Source organism: Glycine max, chromosome 18, assembly GCF_000004515.6.
Source record: "Glycine max cultivar Williams 82 chromosome 18, Glycine_max_v4.0, whole genome shotgun sequence".
NCBI classification, from domain to species: Eukaryota; Viridiplantae; Streptophyta; class Magnoliopsida; order Fabales; family Fabaceae; genus Glycine; species Glycine max.
The window spans coordinates 45,404,199-45,429,161 of NC_038254.2; the positions used below are offsets into that span (position 1 = coordinate 45,404,199).

The 24,963-nt window shown below is 35.5% G+C and overlaps 2 protein-coding genes and 1 pseudogene across 5 annotated transcripts in view; all 3 read left to right on the forward strand.

Moving 5' to 3' along the window:
- The first annotated feature begins 2,413 nt into the window (after positions 1-2,413).
- Positions 2,414-5,158, forward strand: LOC121172679 (wall-associated receptor kinase-like 20). Its single transcript, XM_041011823.1, has 3 exons — positions 2,414-2,452; positions 2,735-3,482; positions 4,357-5,158. The coding sequence occupies exons 1-2, from the start codon at positions 2,414-2,416 to the stop codon at positions 3,380-3,382; spliced, it is 687 nt and encodes a 228-aa protein (XP_040867757.1). The 3' UTR covers positions 3,383-3,482; positions 4,357-5,158.
- Positions 3,683-6,149, forward strand: LOC100788422 (wall-associated receptor kinase-like 20; annotated as a pseudogene).
- Positions 6,150-7,280: 1,131 nt separating this feature from the next.
- The window catches only part of LOC100788951 (putative NADPH-dependent aldo-keto reductase), a 20,623-nt gene continuing 2,940 nt past the window's right edge, over positions 7,281-24,963 (forward strand). Inside the window, exons 1-7 of one of the 4 annotated variants that reach the window (XM_041011606.1) lie at positions 7,281-7,652; positions 11,480-11,530; positions 11,971-12,047; positions 12,181-12,268; positions 12,726-13,001; positions 13,334-13,576; positions 13,685-14,233. In XM_041011606.1, the coding sequence (XP_040867540.1) occupies positions 7,533-7,652; positions 11,480-11,530; positions 11,971-12,047; positions 12,181-12,268; positions 12,726-13,001; positions 13,334-13,576; positions 13,685-13,768 (939 nt within the window). In that variant the 5' untranslated portion in view covers positions 7,281-7,532 and the 3' untranslated portion in view covers positions 13,769-14,233. Of the gene's footprint in view, positions 7,686-11,479; positions 11,531-11,970; positions 12,048-12,180; positions 12,269-12,725; positions 13,002-13,333; positions 13,577-13,684; positions 14,234-24,963 lie in introns of those variants that run through there. The other 3 variants (XM_041011605.1, XM_026126597.2, NM_001255821.3) reach the window with 3 other exon arrangements.

Consider the following 24,963-nt stretch of genomic DNA (forward strand, 5'->3'; position numbering starts at 1 on the left):
TTCTTTATCTTTTAGCATATGATTTTTTTTCCATGTTTCTTACCCTAAATCAACTTTGGCATGTGCTTCATTTCTCTAAAATTAGAAGATCTAATACGACATATCACACATACGATCACAAGAAAATAACTTTTAGCGACCAAAATATTTGGTTGCTTTGGTATAGATTTGTTTGCTAAAGTACATAGAGACGTACCTAGTAATCACCATATAGTGTTCATATTAAATTTGATGACTAGCGTGTTTAGCGACTAAATTTTGACATTGATAGCTAACATTTCCTTTTTTTTTTTGTTTAACCCTTTGGTTCATTAGAAGAAATGGATCCTGACTAATTCAAGTCGAGGTAAGTAAAACCTGACCAAGAATTATTTCCACCAAAGATCGAACTCATGTACTACCCGAACAATTCAACCTTAACTTTAGCACATTAACCACTTGTGTCCAATCACTTGGTTAACTAGTATTGATTTGCTATAATTGATTGTTAATTTTTTTTATTGGTATACAATGATAAACTTGGGACTCCATGCAAATGACCTAAACCTTCATCACTCAATTGACTCTAATGGGTTATTGATAACTAATTAATAATAAGTTGTAACATTTTTCTCACTTTTTATTTGGAGACCATATTAACAATTGCAAGTATGATAATTAATTCACTTGCTAAATTTAACTGTATTTTTAAAAAAAAATACAATTTAAACACAATCACTGATGGTCTCTAAATGAGTATCACAATGATGAAATTAGTAGTGACATTTGGTACAAACAGGTTAACACAAGTGATAACGATATGTATTCCTTAATCAAGTGATCCATGATTCGAATCTTAATTGATCTTTGGGTATAAAATAGATCTTGTTGAAAGGATAATACTTACCTTGTGCGCACTCACGATATCCGACGAAAATTTATCATTGTTTTCGGTGGGGGAAATTCTATATCAATACTATGGTTAGAAAAAAAAAGTAGTGGCATTTGATCGCTAACTCTAGTGCTAATTTTTTTTCTGTTTAAAAAAAATGTTTTTCTTACTACTGTTTAAAAATAATGCTAGTGTTCAATAGATTAGTACTTAATTTTTCTTTATTTAGATGTTAACTGATATCAAGAGAGAAAATATCATATGAGATGAGTGTATCTTATATAAGAAGAAAATGATTAAATTTAGACTATATAATCAAATATAAACAATTAAGATTTAATGTCACATGACCACTTAAAAATTATGTAAATTTTTTTAAAAAACATAAAATATTTTACATTAAATCTTAACTACATATATAGTTATATGAAATTAAATCTCATTCGGATATGATGTTTCCTGTGCCCTCTAACTAACATTATGTAGATGACTTCGGTCTTTCCCAAAATTATAAGGAATTTGTGTATAATAACACTAATGGATTGACTCAATTGAAAATCTAACATTATCGTTAATTCCTTCTATTTTTAATACAGGCAACAATAAGATTAAAAATTTGTACAAACTACTTAGATTCTTCGCTACTAGAACTCTATCTAGCTTCAATCCATAAAGTGATAAATAATTAAACATATTTCTTTCGGACCTAAATATAAGTAATAAATTTTTTTTAACATAAATATAAGTAAATATTAATTAATTTTTATCTTATTTAATGATATTATTCCTATTATGCCCTTCATTTAATAATTTTATTTTCCGTGAATCATTTATTTTTATTCTACAAGTACTATTATGAAGAATATTTTAAGAAAGAAAATAGATTTTAAATAAAATTTTTTGAATTAAATATTATTAATTAAATTTCTTAATCCACACGTCTAGTAGTTAAATTTATTTATATTTAAGTTAGAAGGGAGTACGTACATAAATTATAACTTAGCTATCTCATTTTTTGTCGTTTCCAAGTCTTTTATAGTAAAATTTGAGTAAATTACAGTAATATTTTTTGAAATTTTGTATAATTACACATAACCTTATTCTTTTTTATTTTCCTACTCTAACCTCCTTTTAATTTTAAAAGTATTACAGTAACACCTATTTATATGTTTAAAAACATTCACTGATACTCCCACAATCCTTATACTAACTTCTCATTCAGAAAAGATAAAAGTAATAATTAAAAAGGTAAGATACTTATATAATTATATAAAATCTCAAGAAGTGTTAATATAATTTGCTCTTAAAATTTTCCTCAAACATTTAATCCAGAACAAAACCACGTCTGATGATATGAATCTACGAAAACAATATCGAACCATCGTCAATTCATGCATGGTGAAAGAGAAACATGCATATCTTCCTTAGAAAAGAGAGACACTAGTATACTTTAATTTTAGAAAATCAAAATCAGCTACAGGCAATGTTTCCCAGATCGTACACTAATACGTTTAAAGTTGACTAATCTCGGCCCTTTTAACCATGTCCAACTCCTCTGCATCAAGTGGAATTACCATATCTGTACATTTACATAAAATTGCACAAATTTTTGGAAAAGCGTAGCTAATTTCACATTCTCCTACACACACATATGTGGCTGAGTGACAACCATTTGCTTATAATTTTCTCTTTATTAATCATTTCCCCTTTAATTTCAACTGAAAATTAAAATAATTAAAATATCTAACAAGTAACAACAGTCATATATAGCAGCAATTGTTTCTTTTTTACGATATGGTTCCATTAAGCACTTTCATGGACCAACCTAACATTACAATGCTAATATTCACAACAATAGCATAGTTTCTATCAAGCGCCGAGGCCTTGCGTAAGTGCGGGAATTGCGGTCCGTACCCGGTTCCGTATCCATTAAGCACGGGAACCGATTGTGGCAACCCGTGGTACAAGATCCGGTGCACCGAGGGTACACTGTGGTTCGATGCCCTAGCCGGAACATCTTACCCGATCAGGTCCATTGACCCGCTAGCCCGTAGGATCATTACCCGACCCGCATCGCCTGCACCGAAGTCGTGCGTGTCCACAGATTTTCGCAGCGAAGGCATGCACCTGAACGAAACCCTTCCATTTAGCATGGCTTCAGGAAACACCGTTTTTCTCTTCAACTGCACCGCCCACGCGCCTTCGATGAACTGCACCGCAAGCGGCGCGTGCCACAGCTACGTTAAGAAGCACGCGGATTTTGGCGCGTGTGTGCGCGTGGGAGTGTGTTGCGAGTACAAGAGTGGTGGGACCCGCAAAGAGTACGTGGTTCGGGTACACGATGGAGGGTGCGCGGCGTATCAGAGTTTGGTGGATTTAAACGGCACGACGGCTGTGGCGGTGGGAAAGCGGTGGCCGGAGCCTGGGGTGGGGATCGAGTGGGTGGCACCACAGGAACGTGTTTGTACGACGCCAATAGATTGCAAGGAATTGTTGAACTCCAAGTGTTGAGTAGGCCCCGCTGGTGGTGGGGTGCAAAGGTGCTTGTGCAATGTTGGATTTAAGTGGGACCGGATCAATGGTTCGTGACAACCTCAAACTCAGAAACAGAGTATGGCTCAAAGCTAATCTAATGTTTTATTTATTTACTAAGATATACTTTAAAATTTGATATTACTTATATAAAATGAATAAGTAGTAACATACTGTATTTTTTTTTTTTTGAAAAGAATGTGCAGTATTTTATTTTAAAACCAAAAAGTATTTATTTATTTTGAAATAAATAGTTAAGTTGCAACATGTATGGGCTCGAGTCCAGTGAGAATTAACCCATATACATGTGGGCTTATATATATTGGCAATTTAGTGCATGTTTGATTAAATGTTTGTACCTTCCAAAATTTTATTCTGGTCAACGGATCCAAAAATTATCTTCTGCGTTCATCTGTTTGATATTTATGAGAATGCGTGTCATCATAACTTCAACTAGAACTCAAACATGTCTTTAGTTTGCATATTGAATGAGTTTGATGTGTGGGTTTGTGATTTTTAACTCATGACATGCATATATTTTTTAAAATAAACATTTAATGTTATTAAAAGTATAATTCTGATTAGTTGAGACCTTTAGTTTGTAACCATTTGGGGTTTGAGACTATTTGATGACTATTTTTTATGGAAAACTTGATCAGGGATCTTTAGTGAGTTTTTCTCTCTCAAATTTTAATCAATTTTTTTTTATAAAATTTGAACTTAAGATCTTGTTCATGATATTTGAGTCCGTACCACTCATTTGATATTTTTGCCGGTTGTTACAGAGTATTATTTATCTTTTTATCATTTTTCAGTTGCTTTATATATTTTTTTAGATTTATGTTTAGGCTGCCAACTAATGTGAGGCTCACGAGACCAATTATTATAGATGCTTGTTTATTCTGTATCCTTTGTTCTTGTTTTAGTTTTATTTTTTGTTTTTTAACCTGCAGATACAAAGTGCAAAGGACATGGAAAAGATAGCCACTGCAAAGTTCGGAAGAAAAAGAAAATGCTTCGGGCTGGTATGTGTGTATCATATGTAGTAACTCTGTTAAAAGTTTCTTCTGCTATATGCCAACAAATATCAGTTCGGATCACTTGAGATATTGGTGTGCAATATTTGGTGTGACCATAAATCTTTATTATTATATGAAAAGGGGATTTTAAGAGAACTTCTATTATGAGAGAATGAGATGGGTTAAGATTAAATCTCAATGTTATGTGACTTTTCTATATGATCATGCAAGCATTAAAATTCTAAACATCATGTATAGTTGTATGTTACAGATTTCTTTGTTATCCTCTTGTGTAAACACTCCTCTGATCACATGATACATTCCTTGTATCAAATACTGACAAGGGATTCAAACTCTACAAATAACTGAGCACTCCTATGTTTCACTTTTTTCTCTCATACAAGATTTCTTTATCAAATGCAATTTTCTTGTAGTTGTAACTAACCACTGTGTTTGTGCTCTTTTCCCCCTAAACTCTTCTGTTATCAACAGTGGTTGCTTCCTTAGGAGGAATAGTCTCTATTGTAATAGTTATTGGATTCATTTTCTACAAGAAGCATAATCAAGCAAAGGAGGCCAAAATAAAAAAGAGGAAAGAAATCTCAAGTGCCAAAGCCAGTGCTTTCATCAAGAATCTTCACTGGCAGAGAGATAAAAAAAGCAACTAACGATTTCTCCCAAGAAAACCTCATTGGCTCTGGTGGCTTCGGTGAAGTCTTCAAGGGAACATTCGATGATGGAACCGTCTTCGCCATCAAGCGTGCCAAGCTTGGAAGCACCAAAGGCATTGATCAAATGCAAAACGAGGTCCAAATTCTCTGCCAAGTAAACCACAGAAGCCTAGTGAGACTCCTTGGCTGTTGCTTGGAACTTGAACACCCTTTGCTAATATACGAGTATATTTCAAATGGGACCCTTTTCAATTACCTTCATCGCCACTCTTCTGGCTCGAGGGAACCCCTCAAATGGCACCAAAGACTCAAAATTGCACACCAGACAGCTGAAGGGCTTTGTTATCTGCATTCTGCAGCCGAGCCTCCAATTTACCATCGCGACGTGAAATCGAGCAATATACTTCTTGATGACAATCTTGATGCAAAGGTTTCTGATTTTGGGCTATCTAGGCTTGTTGAATTGGCTGAAGAGAACAATAGCCATATTTTCGCTAGTGCTCAAGGGACACGGGGGTATCTTGATCTGGAGTATTACCGTAACTTTCAGTTGACGGATAAGAGCGATGTTTATGGCTTTGGAGTGGTGTTGATGGAGTTGCTCACTGCTCAGAAGGCAATTGATTTCAATAGGGAGGAAGAGAGTGTGAACTTGGCCATGTATGGGAAGAGGAAAATGGTTGAGGACAAGTTGATGGATGTGGTTGATCCTTTGCTTAAAGAAGGAGCAAATGAGTTGGAATTGGAAACTATGAAGTCATTGGGGTATCTTGCAACTGCCTGCTTGGATGAGCAGAGGCAAAAAGGGCCTTCGATGAAAGAAGTTGCTGGTGAGATTGAATACATGATTAAAATTGTTAGGGGTCAGATTTCCAAATCATGAATGTGTCTATTTGGGAAAAGGAGTGCTGAGAACATACTGGCTATCTAGTTCTTTTTAATAGATTCTATTCTAATGGTTGAAATTCACGTAGTCTTGTTAGTTTGTGAATAAGATCAATCAAATGAGGAGTTAGACTTGCATGAATTTCGCTCAATAAGAGAATTTACAGGAAAGAAAGTGTTAAAAAGCATCTTGTCAGCGTTTCTCATTTAGCCAAACCCGCAAAGAATTACTGAGCAAAAATGTACCTGATGAAAAAAGAAAGAACCTTTTGGCTTAAAATTTGGCAAATTCTCCTGATGATAATAGCAGGGTTCAAATATGTATGATATGAGTAATAGAAACAAGTAGTCTGCAGGGGAACACTTCTTTTTTCAGAATTTTACTTTTTGTAACTTTTTACAAATTGTCTTTAAATAGTCTATCAATCAAATCATTCAAATGTTAGGTCTTTGGTTGAGGAAAAGAAGAGAAAAATAGAGAAATAATTGTGTAGATCTCATTTTTACATACTTTACTTTCGTTTCTAAATCAACATGCCATAAAGAAACTGGATATAGGAAAAAAAATATGTGAAAAATATTAAATAAAAGAATAAGAAGAATAAAAAATAAGGGTAAGGAAAGAGATAAAAATAGATTAATGATATTTTAACATTTTATTATTTTAAACACTTCATTAATATTTTTCATTTTTTTATCTCTTCTAATCACATCATATCATTTATTATGCATATATTTTTTTCTTTTTATTTTCTCTCTCACTATGTTGAATAACATTTGGCATATACAAGTAGATTTTTCCATAAAAATATTAGAATTAAATAACTAAGAAAAATATCAACGGACACCTAATTATATATTATTTAACATCTAGAATGATAAAGAGATGAAAGAAAGAGAAGGGTAGGCCTAATTATATGTTATTTAACATCTAGAAAGATAAAGAAATGGAAGAAAAAGAAAGATAGGTATGATGAGTATTATGATGTGATATGAAGAAAATATAGAAAAATAATTATTGATGAAGTGTATATAATATAGAAACATTCATATATCCCTACGTAATAGCTAATTCATTGTTTGGAGAGAAAATAAAATTAAAAGATTATATGGATGCCCCTAACACATATTGGATAACTAGAGAGAAAAAAAAAAAATATATATATATATATATATATATATATATATAATAGAAATTATGATGTAATAAGAAAAAAAAATATTAACGGAATTTGTAAAATATTAAAATATCTATGTATCATTACTTAAATAAACTAGAGTTCAACACTGAAGAGGCACCACACCGGGTCCTAACAAGTTTGTCTAGAATTATGTAGTGTACGTGGTTCTAGCTCTACACATGGCCTCGCTGAAATATGTACATCACATTAGCTAGATATTAACGCCAACGCAAGAGTCCAAGGAGCTAGTGGGAGTGCATTCAATGGTTGTATATTCGGTTGCACCCACGTGTTTATTTTTCATCCACCTTGTTCCATGCACAGCTGGCATTATCTTTAATATGCTCTATCGGGTTGTGTTGTGGTGACAAAAATGAGCAACGAAATCCGGTTCTTCGAGCTAAACACTGGAGCTAATATCCCTTCACTAGGGCTGGGAACTTGGCTGGCTGATCCTGGTGTTGTTGGTGATGTTATAGCTCATGCCGTCGAGGTTTTTTCCTCCTATACTATATTATCCTTACACGTACTTTGTGATTCTCTTTCTTTTTTATTCGCTATATTGTGGATCCGGAGTTTCTTGGTTGAATGGTAGTTTAGCATATATTAACTTAGAAATTTACCAAACTTTTGAGATATGGATCTACAATACAACTGTCATATTTGGTTTGATGTACTTTTGTTTTATTGTGAGAATGCTTATCCATTTATGGTAAGATTCTCAAAATGAAAATTTTAGAAGAAATATAAAAGTTTGTTAGAGTTTAATTGTGAAAGTCAAATATTTTCACGTTAAATAAAAATGAAAAAGTTAAACAACTTAATAGAGAAAAATCTTTAAATTTAATGTCATGAGATTTTGAGTTAAAATATATATCAACTTTACTTGTATAATTTACTTCAGATTTTGAGTTAAAATATATATCAAGTTTACTTGTGTAACCAATGGTGTAACTGGTCTAATAATTGCAAAGAGTGAAGTCCAGTGGGGTTGCTGACAAGTTGTTGAAATCCAATGGTTATTGATCCAATAGTGATTATGTTAGTGAAATCCTATCTTGAAGAGTGAGCATTGGGCATAGTTTAAGTTTGGGATGAATCAATATAAAAATTAATGTGCATCATATTCCTTCTCTTTTTGCATTGATTTTAAACTATAAACTATTTACTAGTTTTTGATTATCACTAAGACAAAAACTCCTATGATAAACACACTTAAAATTGAACTCTTTTTATTAGTCTTTTCAACAAAACAAACCTTTAAAAAAAGGAGTTTTAAACTGTGAAAACTCTTGTTTAGAACAATTTGCATTTTCATTTTGAGTTCAGAGTAGTTCTTCATTATAAATTGTCTATTTCTAAACTTATATCATAATACACTTTATTTTAAAAAAGAAATCAAAGTTTGTGAAAATACCATTCAACTTCCCCTTGTAGTATTTTTGTCACTTCACAATGTTCCACTTTTTACTTTCTAGTAAAATGGGAATTTTGTAAATAGTTAATTTTTTTTCTTACATACCTAACCACTTTAATTCAAACCTTTCATCTTTTTTTACACTTTCTTTATCTCTATCAAACAATTTTACTTTACACTCTCTTTCATCTTTTTTCATCTCTCACATTTTCATCTCTTTTTATCCTTCTATACCAAACATAGCCTAGGAGTCAAGAACAAGCCTCTAAGGGTTCTCCACTTAGCCACATAGCAATGTTGCCTGGCACCATAAAGATAGGGCTTAAACATCAAATTCTGGAGATTTTACACTTATTGCACCCAAGGTTGTGTTTAGTGCCAAAAACACATAGTTTCAATCTATGACTCTAAAGTGGATGGCACTTAGTGCTAAGAGTGGAAATAGACCAGACTACTCGATTAGGACCTTATGACCTAGCTTACAATAGGCTAGGCCAAGTCATGCTTGATAAGAAAATAAATTAGACTACAAGTTTTATTAAATCCTATTTAGTTAAAAAGTCTAAGCTCTAGTACATTCAAAAAAAAATTATGTCTAATAAGTTGACCTATTTGAATAAACAAATAAATATTTGTTATTATTATTGTTGTTGTTATTAGAGTAAATTACACTAATCACTCTTGAGGTTTCGTAAAATTATACAAGTATCCCCTTTTTTTAACTATTACTGTATCCCTTGTAGGGAGTATTAATTTAATATATAAGAAAGTATCAGTGCAATGTTTCAAACATAAAAGAGGTTAGTGGAGGAACATAAAAAAAATAGTGTTATGTGTAATTTAAAAAAAAACTTTGAGGATGCAAGTATAATTTTCTCTTATTATAATTATAATAATAATAATAATAATAATAATTATTATTATTATTATTATTATTATTATTATTATTATTATTATTATTTATGTTTTTAAATGTTAATCATGTTGACCTACACAAATAGTTAAACTTAAGCTTAAAATTTCATGGAGGTCTTATTTCGATTCAAAGTATGTTTTTAAATGAGTTATCGTGCAAGTTAGATTAGACCTAAAAATATATTTATATCATATGGACTAAATTGTAATTTTGGTCTCCCTTTAATTTTAAATATACAATTTTAGTCTCCTATTTGTAAATCAAGACATTTAATCTCTTATTTTTTTAGAATAAACAATTCTGATTCTTTAGTCTATTGACCATCCAAAGTTAAATATTGGTTTTGATGTGATATATTAATACTAACATGACATTTATGTAGGTTGTTAATATGATACTTATGTGACATGAAGTTAAATAAAATAAAAAATAAAAAGGATTAAGAATTGAACTCATAGCCTCTTATTCAAAAATAAGGTAGTAAACTCATTTGTTTTTTTAGTTAGTTTTATAACCACTATTTTTACATGTACTATTAGTCAAGATTTATTAATTTTTTAATTATAAAAATTTAAAAATATTTAATATATAAATCATTTTTATATTATTTTATATATTTTTTATTTTGAACCATTTACTTATTTTGATTTTAATTTTACCAATTTAAAATTAAGTTTCATAAATTAATATATAAATTATTTACATAAATAATTTGTAAATTTATTTTAATACAAAAATTACTTTTACTCTAAAATTGTTTATCCTAAAAAATAGCAAGACTAAATGTCTTTTTAAAATAAAGTAATTAAAATTGTGAATTTAAAATTATGAAAGGATCAAAATTACAATTTAATCTATTATATAAACAAGCTATACTCAATTCCTATAAAGCCTAACATACCTATTTTTACCTTTACTTTAGTATAAACCATCACAAAGTAAGCCCTTAACCAAGATTGTAAACCAGACCCAACTTTTATTTGTTTCTAATCCACTAACGTGGACATGTTCTCCAAATTTTGAGCAAAAATATTTTGAATCAAGTGATGACATGAAAAAATGGTTAGTTGCACTTATAATTTTCATGCTGGATTGTTGCATTTAATGATTTTAATAGGTTTTAAACTTTTTTGCAATTAGCTTATCATATCTAACCATTTACTATGATAAAAAAAATAGAGCAAAATGCACAAACACTTCCTCAAGTTTGAATATATTACACACACATCTCCTCCATATTTGATCCTTACACAAATACTCATTATTTTAGAATTTCAGGTACACTAGTATCCCTTCTCCAGTGACAATGTTAATGTTGTTTACCTAGAATAGTTACGTGTTAGTCACATGGTCCTTTAAAAGAATTTTTATGACAAAAATATTTATGTCTTCTCTCCACCAACCGTTTAAATCATACATTTTAGGGGTTTTTCATGTCTTTATTAGTTTTTGTTTGATTCATGTTGGCCAAATCAATTTCTTCATACCCTTGTTCGATTTCTTCATTCGTTTGTGAGTAATTGATCCACCAACAGTTTAGGTCAAACCACAACCAAACCAACACCAACTAGCTCGAACCACCGGCCAAATACAATCGTCGAAGCCAACGTAGCTGAACACCACTGCAGTGGAGAAATCTACTTTTAACCCAAGCAGACGCATACAGTGATCATTAAAATCCTAGCATATGAAGATGGTGGTCATCGAACCTGAGAGAGAACTCAAACCCTCGCAGAACATATTTTGGGGATTTCTAATTTAGGGGTTGCGTAACATGTAAGGGTGTAGCGAAATGAGAGATTTCAGAACTATGAAGGATAATTTTGATCTTTCACAAACACACAAACAATTAACAGATTCGGTAACAGATGCGAAAGAAATGTATTTTAAAAAAGGAGATGTGCATGTAATATGTCCAAACTTAAGGAGATATTTGTGTAATTTGCTAAAAAAGAAAAGTATCTAACCATTTACTTCATTGGTTCAGGTTGGTTATCGCCATATTGATTGTGCTCAAATTTACGGCAATCAGGAGGAGGTAATTATCATAAACAATGTCCCGATTCAACAAAATACTAGCTCGCTAGTGTCTGTACATGCATAACATTGCTTTTAGTCTAATAATTAAGTCAACATATATGTAATACTGAGTAGCCTAGCAGGTTATTCTACACTCCAATTCACATTGTTTTTGTATTGATTAGAGTTTTAATACATCTATCAATAGTGGTATAAATCATAAACCTTGCACCTAAGAGATCTTTAGACATCTTCATAAGTATTATTACTGATCTAGATCATTACCAATAAGGATGTAACAAAAATATTTGCTTATTTGCAATATTGGATAATGTTTTCAGTTTCAATATGTGATTTGCTATAATGTTTACACATCTATCTTCTCACATGATGCCTTAATTTTGCGACATTGTCTTGGTCCAAATGTCCAATGTTTATGATTCATTCTCTCTGTTGTAGATTGGTTTAGCATTAAAGAAGTTATTTGAAGAGGGTGTAGTCAAGCGAGAAGATTTATGGATCACCTCTAAACTCTGGTTTTATTTCAGTTCCAAATTAATTATCTTTCTTCTTAAAGTTAAAGTGATGGTAGTAGAATCATGCATTAAGTTAGTCTTTAATATCTAGAACTAAAGGATTCTCTATACCTGAAGTTAAGATGATGGACAGGTGTACAGATCATGCTCCAGAAGATGTACCAGAAGCTCTGGACAGAACATTGAGAGACTTGCAACTTGATTATATAGATTTATACCTTGTATGTGTTACTGCTCGATATCTATATAATCTTCTATAAATGTTTAGTATGTGGGTTATGTCTGGATTTAATTAGTGTCAAAATCTACAATGATAAACAATATCTAAGATATAACTTCAGATAAAGTTTTGAATTTCGGATTTATTTTGCATTCTGCCCCCCCGCCCCGGCTCTTTTTACTTGCATTCTCGTTATATGAAAATTCACCATTTTCAGGTCTCAATTTGATTCATGGACAGTAAAATGGTTTGAACAAAATATCAGATGCATTATTATTTTTTGCTTTAATTTCATATTACATAGTTCTTATTTTGTATCTACATTTCCAACGTATGTATGTTTCGAACAGGGGGCCTAAATTAATACTCCTGCGTGTGGCGCATTATTATGATTTTTTTAGGGGAGTATGCATATTTGTAACATTATCAATTATATACTAATGAGTTTTCCTATTAAGATTCACTGGCCAATTCGAATGAAGAAGGGTTCAGTGGGCTTTAAGGCTGAAAACATTGTGCCATCAGACATACCTAACACTTGGAAGGCAATGGAAGCTTTGAATAAAAGTGGCAAGGCTAGAGCTATAGGTGTAAGCAATTTCTCAACTAAGAAGTTGGGAGAATTGCTTGAGTATGCTCGTGTTACTCCTGCGGTTAACCAGTCAGAGTGTCATCCTGCATGGAGGCAGGACAAGTTGAAGGCCTTTTGCAAATCTAAGGGTGTCCACTTCTCTGTAAGTTTTCTAACCCTTGATGATCTTATTTCATTTTTTCCACAATAGTAGTCACTTACCGATCATGTTTGTCACTTAGCGTGATGGAGTATTCAATTTTGAGGAAGGTTAAAAACACACTCTTTATCATTTATCATTTGTTAAGACGTTTTTAAATAATAAAATATAAGTTGAAATTCATTAAATAACTGTGATTCACAAAACTGTAATTTTTAATACATTTAAATCAATAGCAGAGTGTGTTAGAAAATATGTTGTTATGCTAGCATTTTTCTATTTTCTTTATAAAAAAATTCATAGTTAAAATGTGACATTTAATTGCAAATGTTCAGGGATATTCACCTTTGGGTTCCCCTGCCTGGCTTGAAGGTGATTTCCTTAACCATCCAGTTATAAATATGATCGCAAAGAAATTAGGAAAGACTCCAGCACAGGTAGCTCTTCGATGGGGACTGCAAATGGGCCATAGTGTGCTTCCCAAGAGTTCTAATCCAGCAAGGATAAAGGAAAACTTTGATATTTTTGACTGGTCCATTCCTGAGGACATGCTTGATAAATTTTTTGAGATTCAACAGGTAAATATTTAATGGTTAGCTTCAATCTTTGGATTATATAATTACTGTAATGAGGACCTGTTAGCCCATATTTTCGACGAGCTAAAATATGCTCTAAGTATGCATTAGATGTCGTCTCGGGTTTCGAAGTGTATTACAGAGCAAGAGTCTGGTCAGGACCTGCTCGAATCGAAAAGAGAGGAGAGTCTTTAAGAAGGAATTCCCAGGTTCAAAGAAGTATTTACGAAGTACAAAGCTAAGACAAGAAAGAGGACTTCGAGCTATTGGGCAATTCGAACTGGTGTATGGACGAGTCGAAGTCGAGGCAGCAAGAGTTCTAGACTTAGCGTAATTTCTGAACAAATCTTCACCAAATCAGTTCGATCTCGAGTAATGTGGATAACCGTTCTAGGGAGCGGTTATGCAAGGTGTACGTAGCAGGACACTTGGCGTTAGGATAGCGTTCGACCGTTAGGGCAGTTTATTTTCGAAAATCTATATATAGCAGTTTTTTAGTCAGATTTCAGGGTCACAAATCATTTCTACAAAATCCTTAGATACTCAAAGTACCCAGCGCAGAGAGAAACGAGTACACAAGGAGAATGTACGTTTGTGAACCATTTTAAGTTTTCTGTAAACTTTACATTTCGAATGCAATGCATTTTTCATTTCACTTTAGAATTCCTGTCTTTTAAATGGTCCATTCGATCGAATGAACTTGCGGAGCCTTTAAATTCTGCAATTTTCCTTTCCTTGTCAAGTTACTTCCAACATTTCGATTTCTGTTAAACAATTTTCCTTTCTGCAAATTTCGAACCAGTAAACGTTTGTTGCAATGATGAACATTCAAAAGCTTTACATTTAAACACAAACACACAAATGACATGCTCCTGAGATTCACTAGTTGATCTCGCAAGCAATTAACTTAGACTAGCGGTTGTTTACCAAATTCAGGCGTAAACAAATTGGCACGCCCAGTGGGACTGGTCAATTGTGTGTTTTAGTTTTAAATTATTATTAAAGTTGTTTAGTGCAGTTGGTTTATTGCATTTTTAGTTGTTTTGATTTTGTATGCATTTAAGAAGTGGGAAATCTGTTCCACACTTAACAGAATTCAAAACTCGTACAAGGATGGCTAGACCACCCCCAAGTAATCGAAACAATGACCTTCCAAATATGGAGGGGCAACCAACGCAGACCTCTGTCAGTAATGCCAATATAAATTCTGGCATAGGAGCAGTTCCTGACCAAACTGTTGGCACGATAAGTTCGACCGCTTCGACGGTTATGAATCAGACAGGGGTATCTTCTCCCATGACCAACATGACGTTGGCAAGTTCGACCACGTCAGCGTCTGCTTTTGCCCCATGGAATAACCCTAGTTTAGGGAATCCCAGTGGAAGTCCCTTTCGACCGCCTCAAAACCCTCTATATGGCATGCCTACATCTTTGATGGCAGGGTTGCAAAACTCTCAACCAAATATAGAGAATCTTAATATGTCCTCTCCATCAGGATCTGTAGCGGGTAATCAAGGTAGGGTAATTCCTCAACATTTAACCAATACATCCGTTTTGTCACTTAGACAACAAATGGATGAAAGTAACCATGATATGGTTAACATGTTAACACAACAAATAGGAACTGTTATTAACCCCTTAATTCAAAATACAAATGACAGTTACCAAATGTTAACAAATCAAATAAGTCGAATTGCTGACTTTTTTGGGGCACCACCCATACAACAACCACCAATTCGACAGATCCAAATACAGGCGCCTGTCCAAGAGATACAGATGCCTAACAATCCAGGGATGCAAATGGCTCAAGCACCACAACCGTTGGCACGCATAGAGCCACCAGCCCAACAGGTCGAACCAAACCCTGGTGTAGTATTGGTAAATAGAAACCAGAATGCTGATGAAGTAATAGGGAATATCCAACAAAACCGTTTCGATAGGCAGAATAACCTGGCCCAAATGGTCGAAACGATTTTGGTACAAAATGGTTTGAATTTAGGCTTACACAGGCCTAATTTTGTGTCTCCATTATCTGAGTATGTGTTACAGACAGAATTACCAAGGGGTGTGAAAATCCCTAAGTTTACTAAGTTTGCAGGAGAGACAAATGAGTCCACTGTCGAACACATTGCTAGATATTTGGTCGAGGCAGGGGATTTGGCTAATAATGAAAATTTAAGAATGAAATTTTTCCCTAGTTCCTTGACTAAAAATGCTTTTACATGGTTTACAACCCTTCCTCCTCACTCCATACATAATTGGAACCAATTGGAAAGGATTTTCCATGAGCAATTTTATATGGGACAGTCTAAGATCAGCCTTAAAGAGTTAGCTAGCGTACGACGCAAGGCACCTGAATCAATTGATGATTATTTGAACAGATTCAGACTCTTAAAGGCAAGGTGTTTCACCCAAGTCCCTGAACATGAATTAGTCGAAATGGCTGCTGGTGGCCTAGACTATTCGATTAGAAAGAAATTAGATACCCAATATTTAAGGGATATGGCTCAATTGGCTGATAGAGTTCGACAACTCGAACGATTGAAGGCCGAAAAGGCTAGAAATTCTAAATTCCACAAGAAGGAAAAGGTTGCATATGTCGAAACCAATGACAGTGACCAGGAGTTCGATATTATTTATGAAGATATCGAAGACAATGAGGTTGATTTAGCAGAATTAAAACCTGGACCTCCTTATGTTTGTAAACTCCTTAGACCTTCCAATGGAAAAAACCCTGTTGAACCTAAAAATGATAAATTTGTGTCTAAAACTTATACATTTGACATAACTAAATGTGATGAAATATTTGATTTATTAGTCACAGATGGCCAGATTGTTGTTCCTAAGGGCCTGAAAGTACCCCCAATCGAACAACAGAAGAAAAGGGGTTATTGTAAATTTCATAATTTCCTTGGCCATAAAACCTCACGTTGTGTTCTTTTCAGGGATTTGGTTCAAAAGGCTCTTGACGAAGGGAGGCTAAAATTTGGTGAGAAACCAAAGGTTGTTCAGGCAAATGCTGAAACATCCAAAGCTGCTGAAACTCTCTATGCGGAGCCCCAAGAAATAATGATGGTCGAAACAATGGAGGTGTCCCATGTGCAAGTTCAGGACATATCTGAAGAGGATTACAACGAACAAATGAAGGTTGTGTATCCTCAGGCTGAGGAGGAGTTAATTGATTTCTTGAACAGATGCAAACTCGAAAACAAGATTGTGATGCTTTGCCCTCGCTGCAGTGCAGTATGTGATAAGGAGGCTACTGAGGGCCTCAAGAAATACCAAGTTGTTAACAAGGGGGCAAAGCAGAACCAACGTTTCGATAAAGACAAAAGAGTTATGGTGCAGTCGAATACTAATCAGAGGTCTGGTCGAAGGAATACTTTCGTTCCTCCTGGTTCAGTTCCGGTCGAAAAATGGATGCACCAAGGACTCATAAGGTTCAACAAAGGGACCATGGAAGTAGGTGGTTCGAGTGGAACAAAGCAAATTGGCCCACAGGAGGCCAATAGGTACTCTTATAGGAACAATTACAAAGGAAAGAATCCTATGACGAGGACCCAATGGCGTAGGTTCCAGCGTCAGAAGAAATTGGCTCAACAGAATCTGCAGACGGGCCAGTATAGAGAAGTATCTAGGAGGCCAGTAAAAGAGAGGCTCTTGCCTCCAGTGGATGAAGACAAGATGGAGGATGAGGATCTATTGGATTCTGAGTCAGATTTCGATGTCATCTGTGTGGTATCCATCTTGCCATCTGAATATGATGTCCAATCTGAAGTTACTGAGATCGAAAGCGAGTTCGATCATTTTGATATAGCTGACCCAAAGCCAGTATGTTACTATGTTATGAATAATGGCTGTGTGGAAGAGCAATTAGCTTATTTCGAAAAGCCAGATTTTCAGATGAAAAGTCATCTCAAACCTCTTTTCATCAGGGCAAAAGTTGAGAATGTTGGAATCAACAAAGTGCTCATTGATGGAGGAGCGGCTGTCAACTTAATGCCTCGATCTATGCTCTACAAGATCGGGAAACATGACACAGATCTATCTGCCCACAACATTGTGCTTTCGAATTATGAGGGTAAAACTGGCTATTCTTTGGGAGCCATTCAAGTAGATGTTGCTATAGGCAGTATAGTTCGACCAACTCTTTTCCTGGTGATACAGTCTAAGGCTAATTTTAACTTGCTATTAGGAAGGGAGTGGATTCATGGAGTTGGGGCTGTGCCATCTACCCTTCACCAGAAACTCATTATCTGGAGGGAGGATGGGATTGTTGAAAATATAGAGGCAGATCAAAGCTTCTATAAGTCAGAGGTCGATAATGTCACTGCACAAACCTTTGACAAAAAGTTGGCTAACATAGCACCTTGTGGTGACAAGGAGGCTATTGTCGAATCAAGTGACAATGTTATCCACTCTGTCAAACTCCATCCGACCTATGGGTTTATATGGGAGAGGGAGGAAATTAATGCTGTTCCCTCTGAAGATGGAGTCATTCCACCAACTGGGTGGAATATGTATGAAGATTAAAATGACTGAGGCCACTGCATTGGCCAGAATTACGGCTTATATGGCCGAGAATAGACTAAATACGGCCTTTGAGGCTGAGTCTCAACAAAATATGGCAGTTGAAGCCAAGATCGAAGATCATGAGAAAGAAGAAACAAAGGATCGAAGACTGGATTGCATATATGACGATGAGCCGCTGGGTTTCGAGAAAAATCCCGTAAGTGAGGTGCCAAAGATGCAGGCTCAAGATCCTTTGGAGGAAATCGACATTGGAGATGGCTCGATGAAAAGGCCAACATATATCAGTGCCAATATCACCTCAAGTTTAAAAGAAAAGCTGGTGCCTCTTCTTAGAGAGTTTAAAGACTGCTTTGCTTGGGACTACCACGAAATGCCTGGGTTAAGCAGAGAAATGGTCGAAATGAAGTTACCTATTAAGGAAGGAAAAAGACCAGTAAAACAACTACCAAGAAGATTCGCACCAGAAATCATGTCCAAGATTAAGGAGGAGATCGAAAGGCTGCTGAGGTGTAAATTCATCAGGGCTGCCAGGTATGTCGAATGGTTAGCAAATATAGTCCCTGTCATTAAAAAGAATGGAACTCTTAGAGTATGCATAGATTTTAGGGATTTAAATAATGCTACACCTAAAGATGAATATGCTATGCCAGTAGCAGAAATGTTGGTAGATTCGGCAGCTGGTTTCGAATTTTTGAGCATGTTAGATGGTTATTCTGGTTATAACCAAATATTTATTGCTGAAAATGATGTGTCGAAAGCAGCATTTCGATGCCCTGGTGCTTTAGGCACTTATGAATGGGTGGTTATGCCCTTTGGGTTGAAAAATGCTGGGGCCACTTATCAAAGGGCCATGAATTCCATGTTTCATGATTTTATTGACACATTTATGCAAATTTATATTGATGATATAATCGTCAAATCCTCCTCAGAAGATAGCCATTTGGATTATCTTAGGCAATCTTTCGAACGAATGAGGAAACATGGATTAAAAATGAATCCATTAAAGTGTGCTTTTTGTGTGCGTGCAGGAGATTTCCTGGGATTTGTGGTGCATAAAAAGGGCATTGAGATAAATCAAAATAAGACAAAGGCTATTCTTGAGACGAAGCCTCCTTCGACCAAAAAACAGCTTCAGTCTTTGCTAGGAAAAATCAACTTCTTGAGGCGATTCATTTCGAATCTAAGTGGCAAAGCTCAAATTTTTTCGCCATTACTTCGACTCAAGAAAGATGAACCATTCAAATGGAATGACGAGCATCAAAAGGCTTTCGATGAAATTAAAGAATATCTGATCAAGCCTCCTGTGTTAATGCCTCCTAGTCGAAACAAGACTATGAAGTTGTATATTGCTGCGTCTGACAAGACCATTGGTAGCATGTTGGCTCAGGAAGATGATGATGGCATAGAACATGCAATTTATTATCTTAGTCGTGTATTAAATGATGCAGAAACTAGATATACGGCCATAGAAAAACTTTGTCTTTGTCTGTATTTCTCTTGTGCAAAACTTAAGCAATATATAAAGCCTGTTGATGTTTATGTGTATTCTCATTATGATATTATTAAACACATGTTGTCAAAACCTATTTTACACAGTAGAATTGGAAAATGGGCTTTAGCCTTAACAGAATATTCTTTAACATACAAGCCTTTGAAATCTGTTAAGGGTCAAATTGTGGCTGATTTTATTGTAGATCACTCACTGATCGAAATGCCGCAAGACTATGTCGATACAGAGCCTTGGTTTTTGTATTTCGATGGTTCGAAACACAAATATGGAACTGGAATTGGAATTTTAATAATATCCCCCAATAAAGTTCCAACTAAATTCAAATATAAAATCAAAGGGCTTTGTTCTAATAATGAGGCTGAGTATGAGGCTCTAATTACAGGCCTTGAAATTTTAATTAGCCTGGGGGCAAGAAATGTTAACATAAGGGGTGATTCAGAATTAGTAGTGAAGCAATTAACACAAGAATACAAATGTGTTAATGAACACTTAGCAAAATATTTTGTTATGGCCAGTTCTCTTCTGAATCATTTCGATTACATTAACATTGAGCATATACCTCGACTAGAAAACCAAGAAGCAAATGATTTAGCCCAAATAGCTTCAGGGTACAAAATGTCGAAGGAAAAACTAACTCAGTTGATCGAAATAAAAGATAAACTGATGTTACTAGAACCATTAAGCACTAAATTGCCAATGCCAAAACTTGTGGGGGCAAGTACACCACAAAATGATAAAGATGAAAGTATGAATGAAAGTATGAATGATCTTCAGGAAAAAATTCAAATTTTGGCCATTGACAATATGTTAGATAATGATTGGAGAAAGTCCATTATTGAATATTTGGAAAATCCAATAGGCAATGTGGCTCGAAAGATCAAATATAGGGCTTTAAATTACGTGATTGTGGGGAATGATTTGTTCAAAAAGACTGCAGAAGGAGTGTTGCTAAAATGTCTAAGTGAATCAGAAGCATACTTGGCAGTTTCCCATGTTCACAGTGGGGCTTGTGGATCACATCAAGCAGGCCATAAAATGAAATGGCTTTTATTTCGACAAGGTTTGTATTGGCCTTCGATGTTAAAAGACTGTATAGAATTTGCTAAAGGGTGTCAAGAATGCCAAAAGCATGCAGGGATACAGCATGTACCTGCTAGTGAGTTACACTCCATAATCAAACCTTGGCCTTTCAGAGGATGGGCTTTGGATTTAATTGGTGAAATCAAGCCTGCCTCTTCTAAGAACCAGCGTTATATTATAGTTGGTATCGATTACTTTACAAAATGGATCGAAGCAGTCCCTTTGCCAAATGTTGATCAGGAAGCGGTAATTAGTTTCATTCAAAATTATATCATTTATAGGTTTGGTATTCCTGAAACAATTACCACTGATCAAGGTTCAGTTTTTACTGGACGAAAAATGAAAGAATTTGCCCAAAAAACTGGCTTTCGATTATTAACCTCAACACCATATTACGCGCAAGCAAATGGTCAGGTCGAAGCAGCCAATAAGATTGTAATTAACTTGATTAAAAAACACATTGCCCAAAAGCCAAGAAATTGGAATAAAACGTTAGATCAAGTTTTATGGGCATGTAGAAATTCTCCTAAGGAATCAACTAATACTACCCCATTTCGACTAACTTATGGGCATGATGCTGTACTTCCGGTCGAAATACATTTGCAATCAGCCAGGGTACAAAAACAAATGGACATTCCAATCGACCATTATTGGAAAATGATGTCAAATGAGTTAGTTGATTTAGATGAGGAGAGATTAAGAGCATTGGAAGTTTTGACTAAACAAAAAGAAAGAGTTGCTAAAGCTTATAATAAGAAAGTGAAGTCAAAAACTTTTAATGTTGGAGATTTAGTTTGGAAGGTTATCCTGCCCATGGATAGTAAGGATCGAGCCTTGGGCAAATGGTCCCCAAATTGGGAAGGACCGTTTAAAATAATTCAGATCTATTCGAATGGTGCTTATGAATTAGAGGAATTAACCCCTCAGAAACGTACTTTGAGTATAAATGGTAAATATTTGAAAAAATATAAACCAACATTGCTCGAAGTTAAAATAAGCATAGAATAGACAGAAGTAATGGAAACATAAAAATGGCGATAACAGTAAAATTGCCACGAAAGGGCATGTGTCAATATTACATCAAGAGTAGAATCGAAATACAGAATTCGAAATAAAAAATCATAAGTTCTACTAATGCATGACTAAGTCCTCATATAGTTTCTTCAGGGTGGCCATCTCTTTGCTCAAGACCTGGTCAGCACTCTCCATAGCTCTCGCCTCATCTGCTACCGCTTGAGATGCACTAAAGGCCTTCAGGCCTTCCCTCCCTTTTTCAGCAACCAGTTTTTGAATCGAGGTAGCGTCCTTCTCCTGGAGTTCCTTGCGTTTGGCCTGCTCTGTTATAATTTTCTGCCTTAGATCATCGACCTGAGACAGTAAATTCGTAATAGTTGCCTCCCAGGAGGAAATGTTATCATCACAGGCTTTGACGTCAGAAGACCTTTCTTTTGCCTCTTTGGTGAGACGTTCGACTTCTTGTTGAGCTGCTCGGGCTTTCTCGAGCAGAAGGATATGAGCCTGTTTCTGGGCATCCAGTCTGGCGTCATTTTCGCGTTTTTTCTGCACGGCACTTGTAAACTGGTCGATGATGGCCTCGATTTGAATAACTTTGCCTAGAATCTCATCAGAAGTAAGGGGGTTGTGCAATTTCTTCAAGAAATTCAGGTGTCCAAAAGCAGCAGAGGGGTTCTCTTCAATGGATTTAAGTACGTCTGCCCGTGCGTATTCCATTGATAACTTCAAAAGCAGGCAATCTTGGCGTACTGAAGAGGTTATGTCAGCATCAGATGAGGACGAAGCACCAGGAATTTTTTCACTCGAAGTGTTGGCTTGACTGGTGTTCAGTAGGAGTCGAAGGGCTGCAGCAGGGTCTTCGTCTTGCAGTTGAATGAATGTATCCTCTGTCATCCCTATACTAGCGGAAAGCTTAGATGTCGAAGACGCCGGGAAAATGTCTGAACCTCCAGCTTCAGCCTCTTGTATGGCCGCTTCATCGGAAAAATGTTCTTCAGAGGAACTTTTCTGACTCAATCCATGAGGACTGCTGGATCGAATACCTTGACCTTCACCCTGTTCCTCAACATTCACTGCATCCGTCTCAGGAGCAGGAGAGGTTCGAGCACATGAGGGTATTTCTTCTACAGAAACATTTTGTACCTGATTCGAATTGTCATGGAAAAAGTTAACAAATAGTTTCGTATAAGCTATGATTAAAATTACATTAAGAATGATACCTCGACGGGAGGTTGTTCTTGTGGTGAGTCCGGTTGCTCGATAGGGTTGCCCATCTCAGCAATAGAGGGAGTAGCCTCTGCTTCAGTACCGTCAACTTCAGTCGAAGGTGGTGTGACGTCAACAGGTTGATGGTGACCTTGTTTTTTTGAAGACTTGGTCTTTTTCTTTTTCTTCCTGGCTGGCTCGCCACCCTCGACAGTCACAGAAGGTTCAGGCTCGACCTGCTTCACTTTCTTTTTCTTTTTAGGCATTTGAGCCTGGGAATTGCCTACATCTGCTTGGTCAGCAGATTTGGTCGAAGTCTCAGGTGATTTTCTTTTTCTTATAAGAGGTCTTTCCTCTTCTTCCTGTGTTATGAAGGTAAAGAAATGTCAGAATATAGACTTGAAAGAAAGTTATAATATTGACATTAGAAATAAAACTTGCATCTTTTTCTTCGTCGAATTCGATGACCACACGCTTCGAGCGTTTTGAGGTCGTGGTAGTCTCAGTGCTGTCATCTTTCTTTTGACTCTGAAAAATAAAGAAAAATGAGGCAAAGACGTTGAGAGTAAAAGATAAGTTCAGAAGAGTTACCTTCTCTTCTTGTTTCCCTTCTTGGATTTTTACCCCAGTGGGTTTCTTGGGTCTCACATCAGCTCGAGACGTTTCAGCGCTTTTTTTCGTCATGATTGTTTTGCCTGAAAGTAAGAATATTAGAAAAGGCAAGAATACATATCAATTTAGAAAGTCAAAAGTAATTGAATACCTCGAGCTTGAAGGTTTGAGCGGATATTCTCGACCGTTGGTTGTGTAAAACCACTCTCAAGTCTGGAGATCATGATAGTAGTGTCTCCAACTGAACGGCCCAAATAATATTTCTCCCACCAGGTAACAAATCCCATGGTGCAGAAGTGGGAATGGTTGAACTCAAAAGGATGCAGGTTATAGTTTTCATCAAGAGAAATCTTCAAAAATTTCTTGAAAGTCTTTTCTGAAATATTGGCCCCTCTTATGACATCTCTAGGATCTTCGAACAAGCTTTTAGGACGGATCTGCGAGAGGCCAAATTGTCTTGAAACCAAATTAGGCTGGTATCCAACCAAGCCTAAATAGTTCGATTGAACACCTGTACGACAAGACAGGATCTGTGGATTCAAGTAAAATGACCATATTTCGTTCACTTCTTCTTCATTGTCCGGATCGACAGCAGGAAAATAGTCAGTGAACCAGGCCGGGCCGACCTCTCGACTAATGAATGGAGCATGTTGGGGAAGAAACTTGTCAAAGCTCAGAAAAATCCTCATGTACTTTAGGAACAGCTTTTGTGGGTTTTGATCGAAGGTCTTGGGTGTTAATCGAAGTGCTCTCTGGCCTTCGATCGAGCGATTCGCAACTTCTTCAGCATAATCTTGTGGGATTATTAATCCCATTTCTTGTTCGAAAGTGGCATTAAGCCACAATTGGAGAAGCCACATAGGCCCAGACACTAAGAAGGAAGACCCATCCTTCGATTTCTTCAGATCATCACATGCCTCACCAAGCGATTCGTATAGCACTGCTAACAAGAGGCGTCCAAATCCAAAGTTCTGACCTTCATGAATTTGTATTGCCATTGGAATAAATCTTTTGGCTACTTGCAAGGATTTTGTGCAAAAGACATAGTGAGATAGCCATAAGGTCAAGAAGGCTACATGCTCTTCATCAGAGACTTCCTCTTCGACCGATCCTTTGTGTTCAGCTATATATTTGGAAAAGGTGTTCTCCTTATATACTAGCTTGATATTATCACTAGATTTAGTGGGATCATAAGTTTCTCCGCTAGGCCTAAGGCCTGTGAGGGCGGCTACGTCTAAGAGAGTGGGGGTCATCATACCACATTTAAATTGAAAGGTATTGGTGGAAGACTCGAAAAAGTGCATAGCTGCTATCAGCATTTCTGGTCGATATTCAGGACCAGATCGAGAGAATTGTATCAAATCAAAGATGCCATATGTCTTCCAAAAATCCTCATATGCTTGTTCGACTCTATCAAGCCAAGGTAGGTAATCCC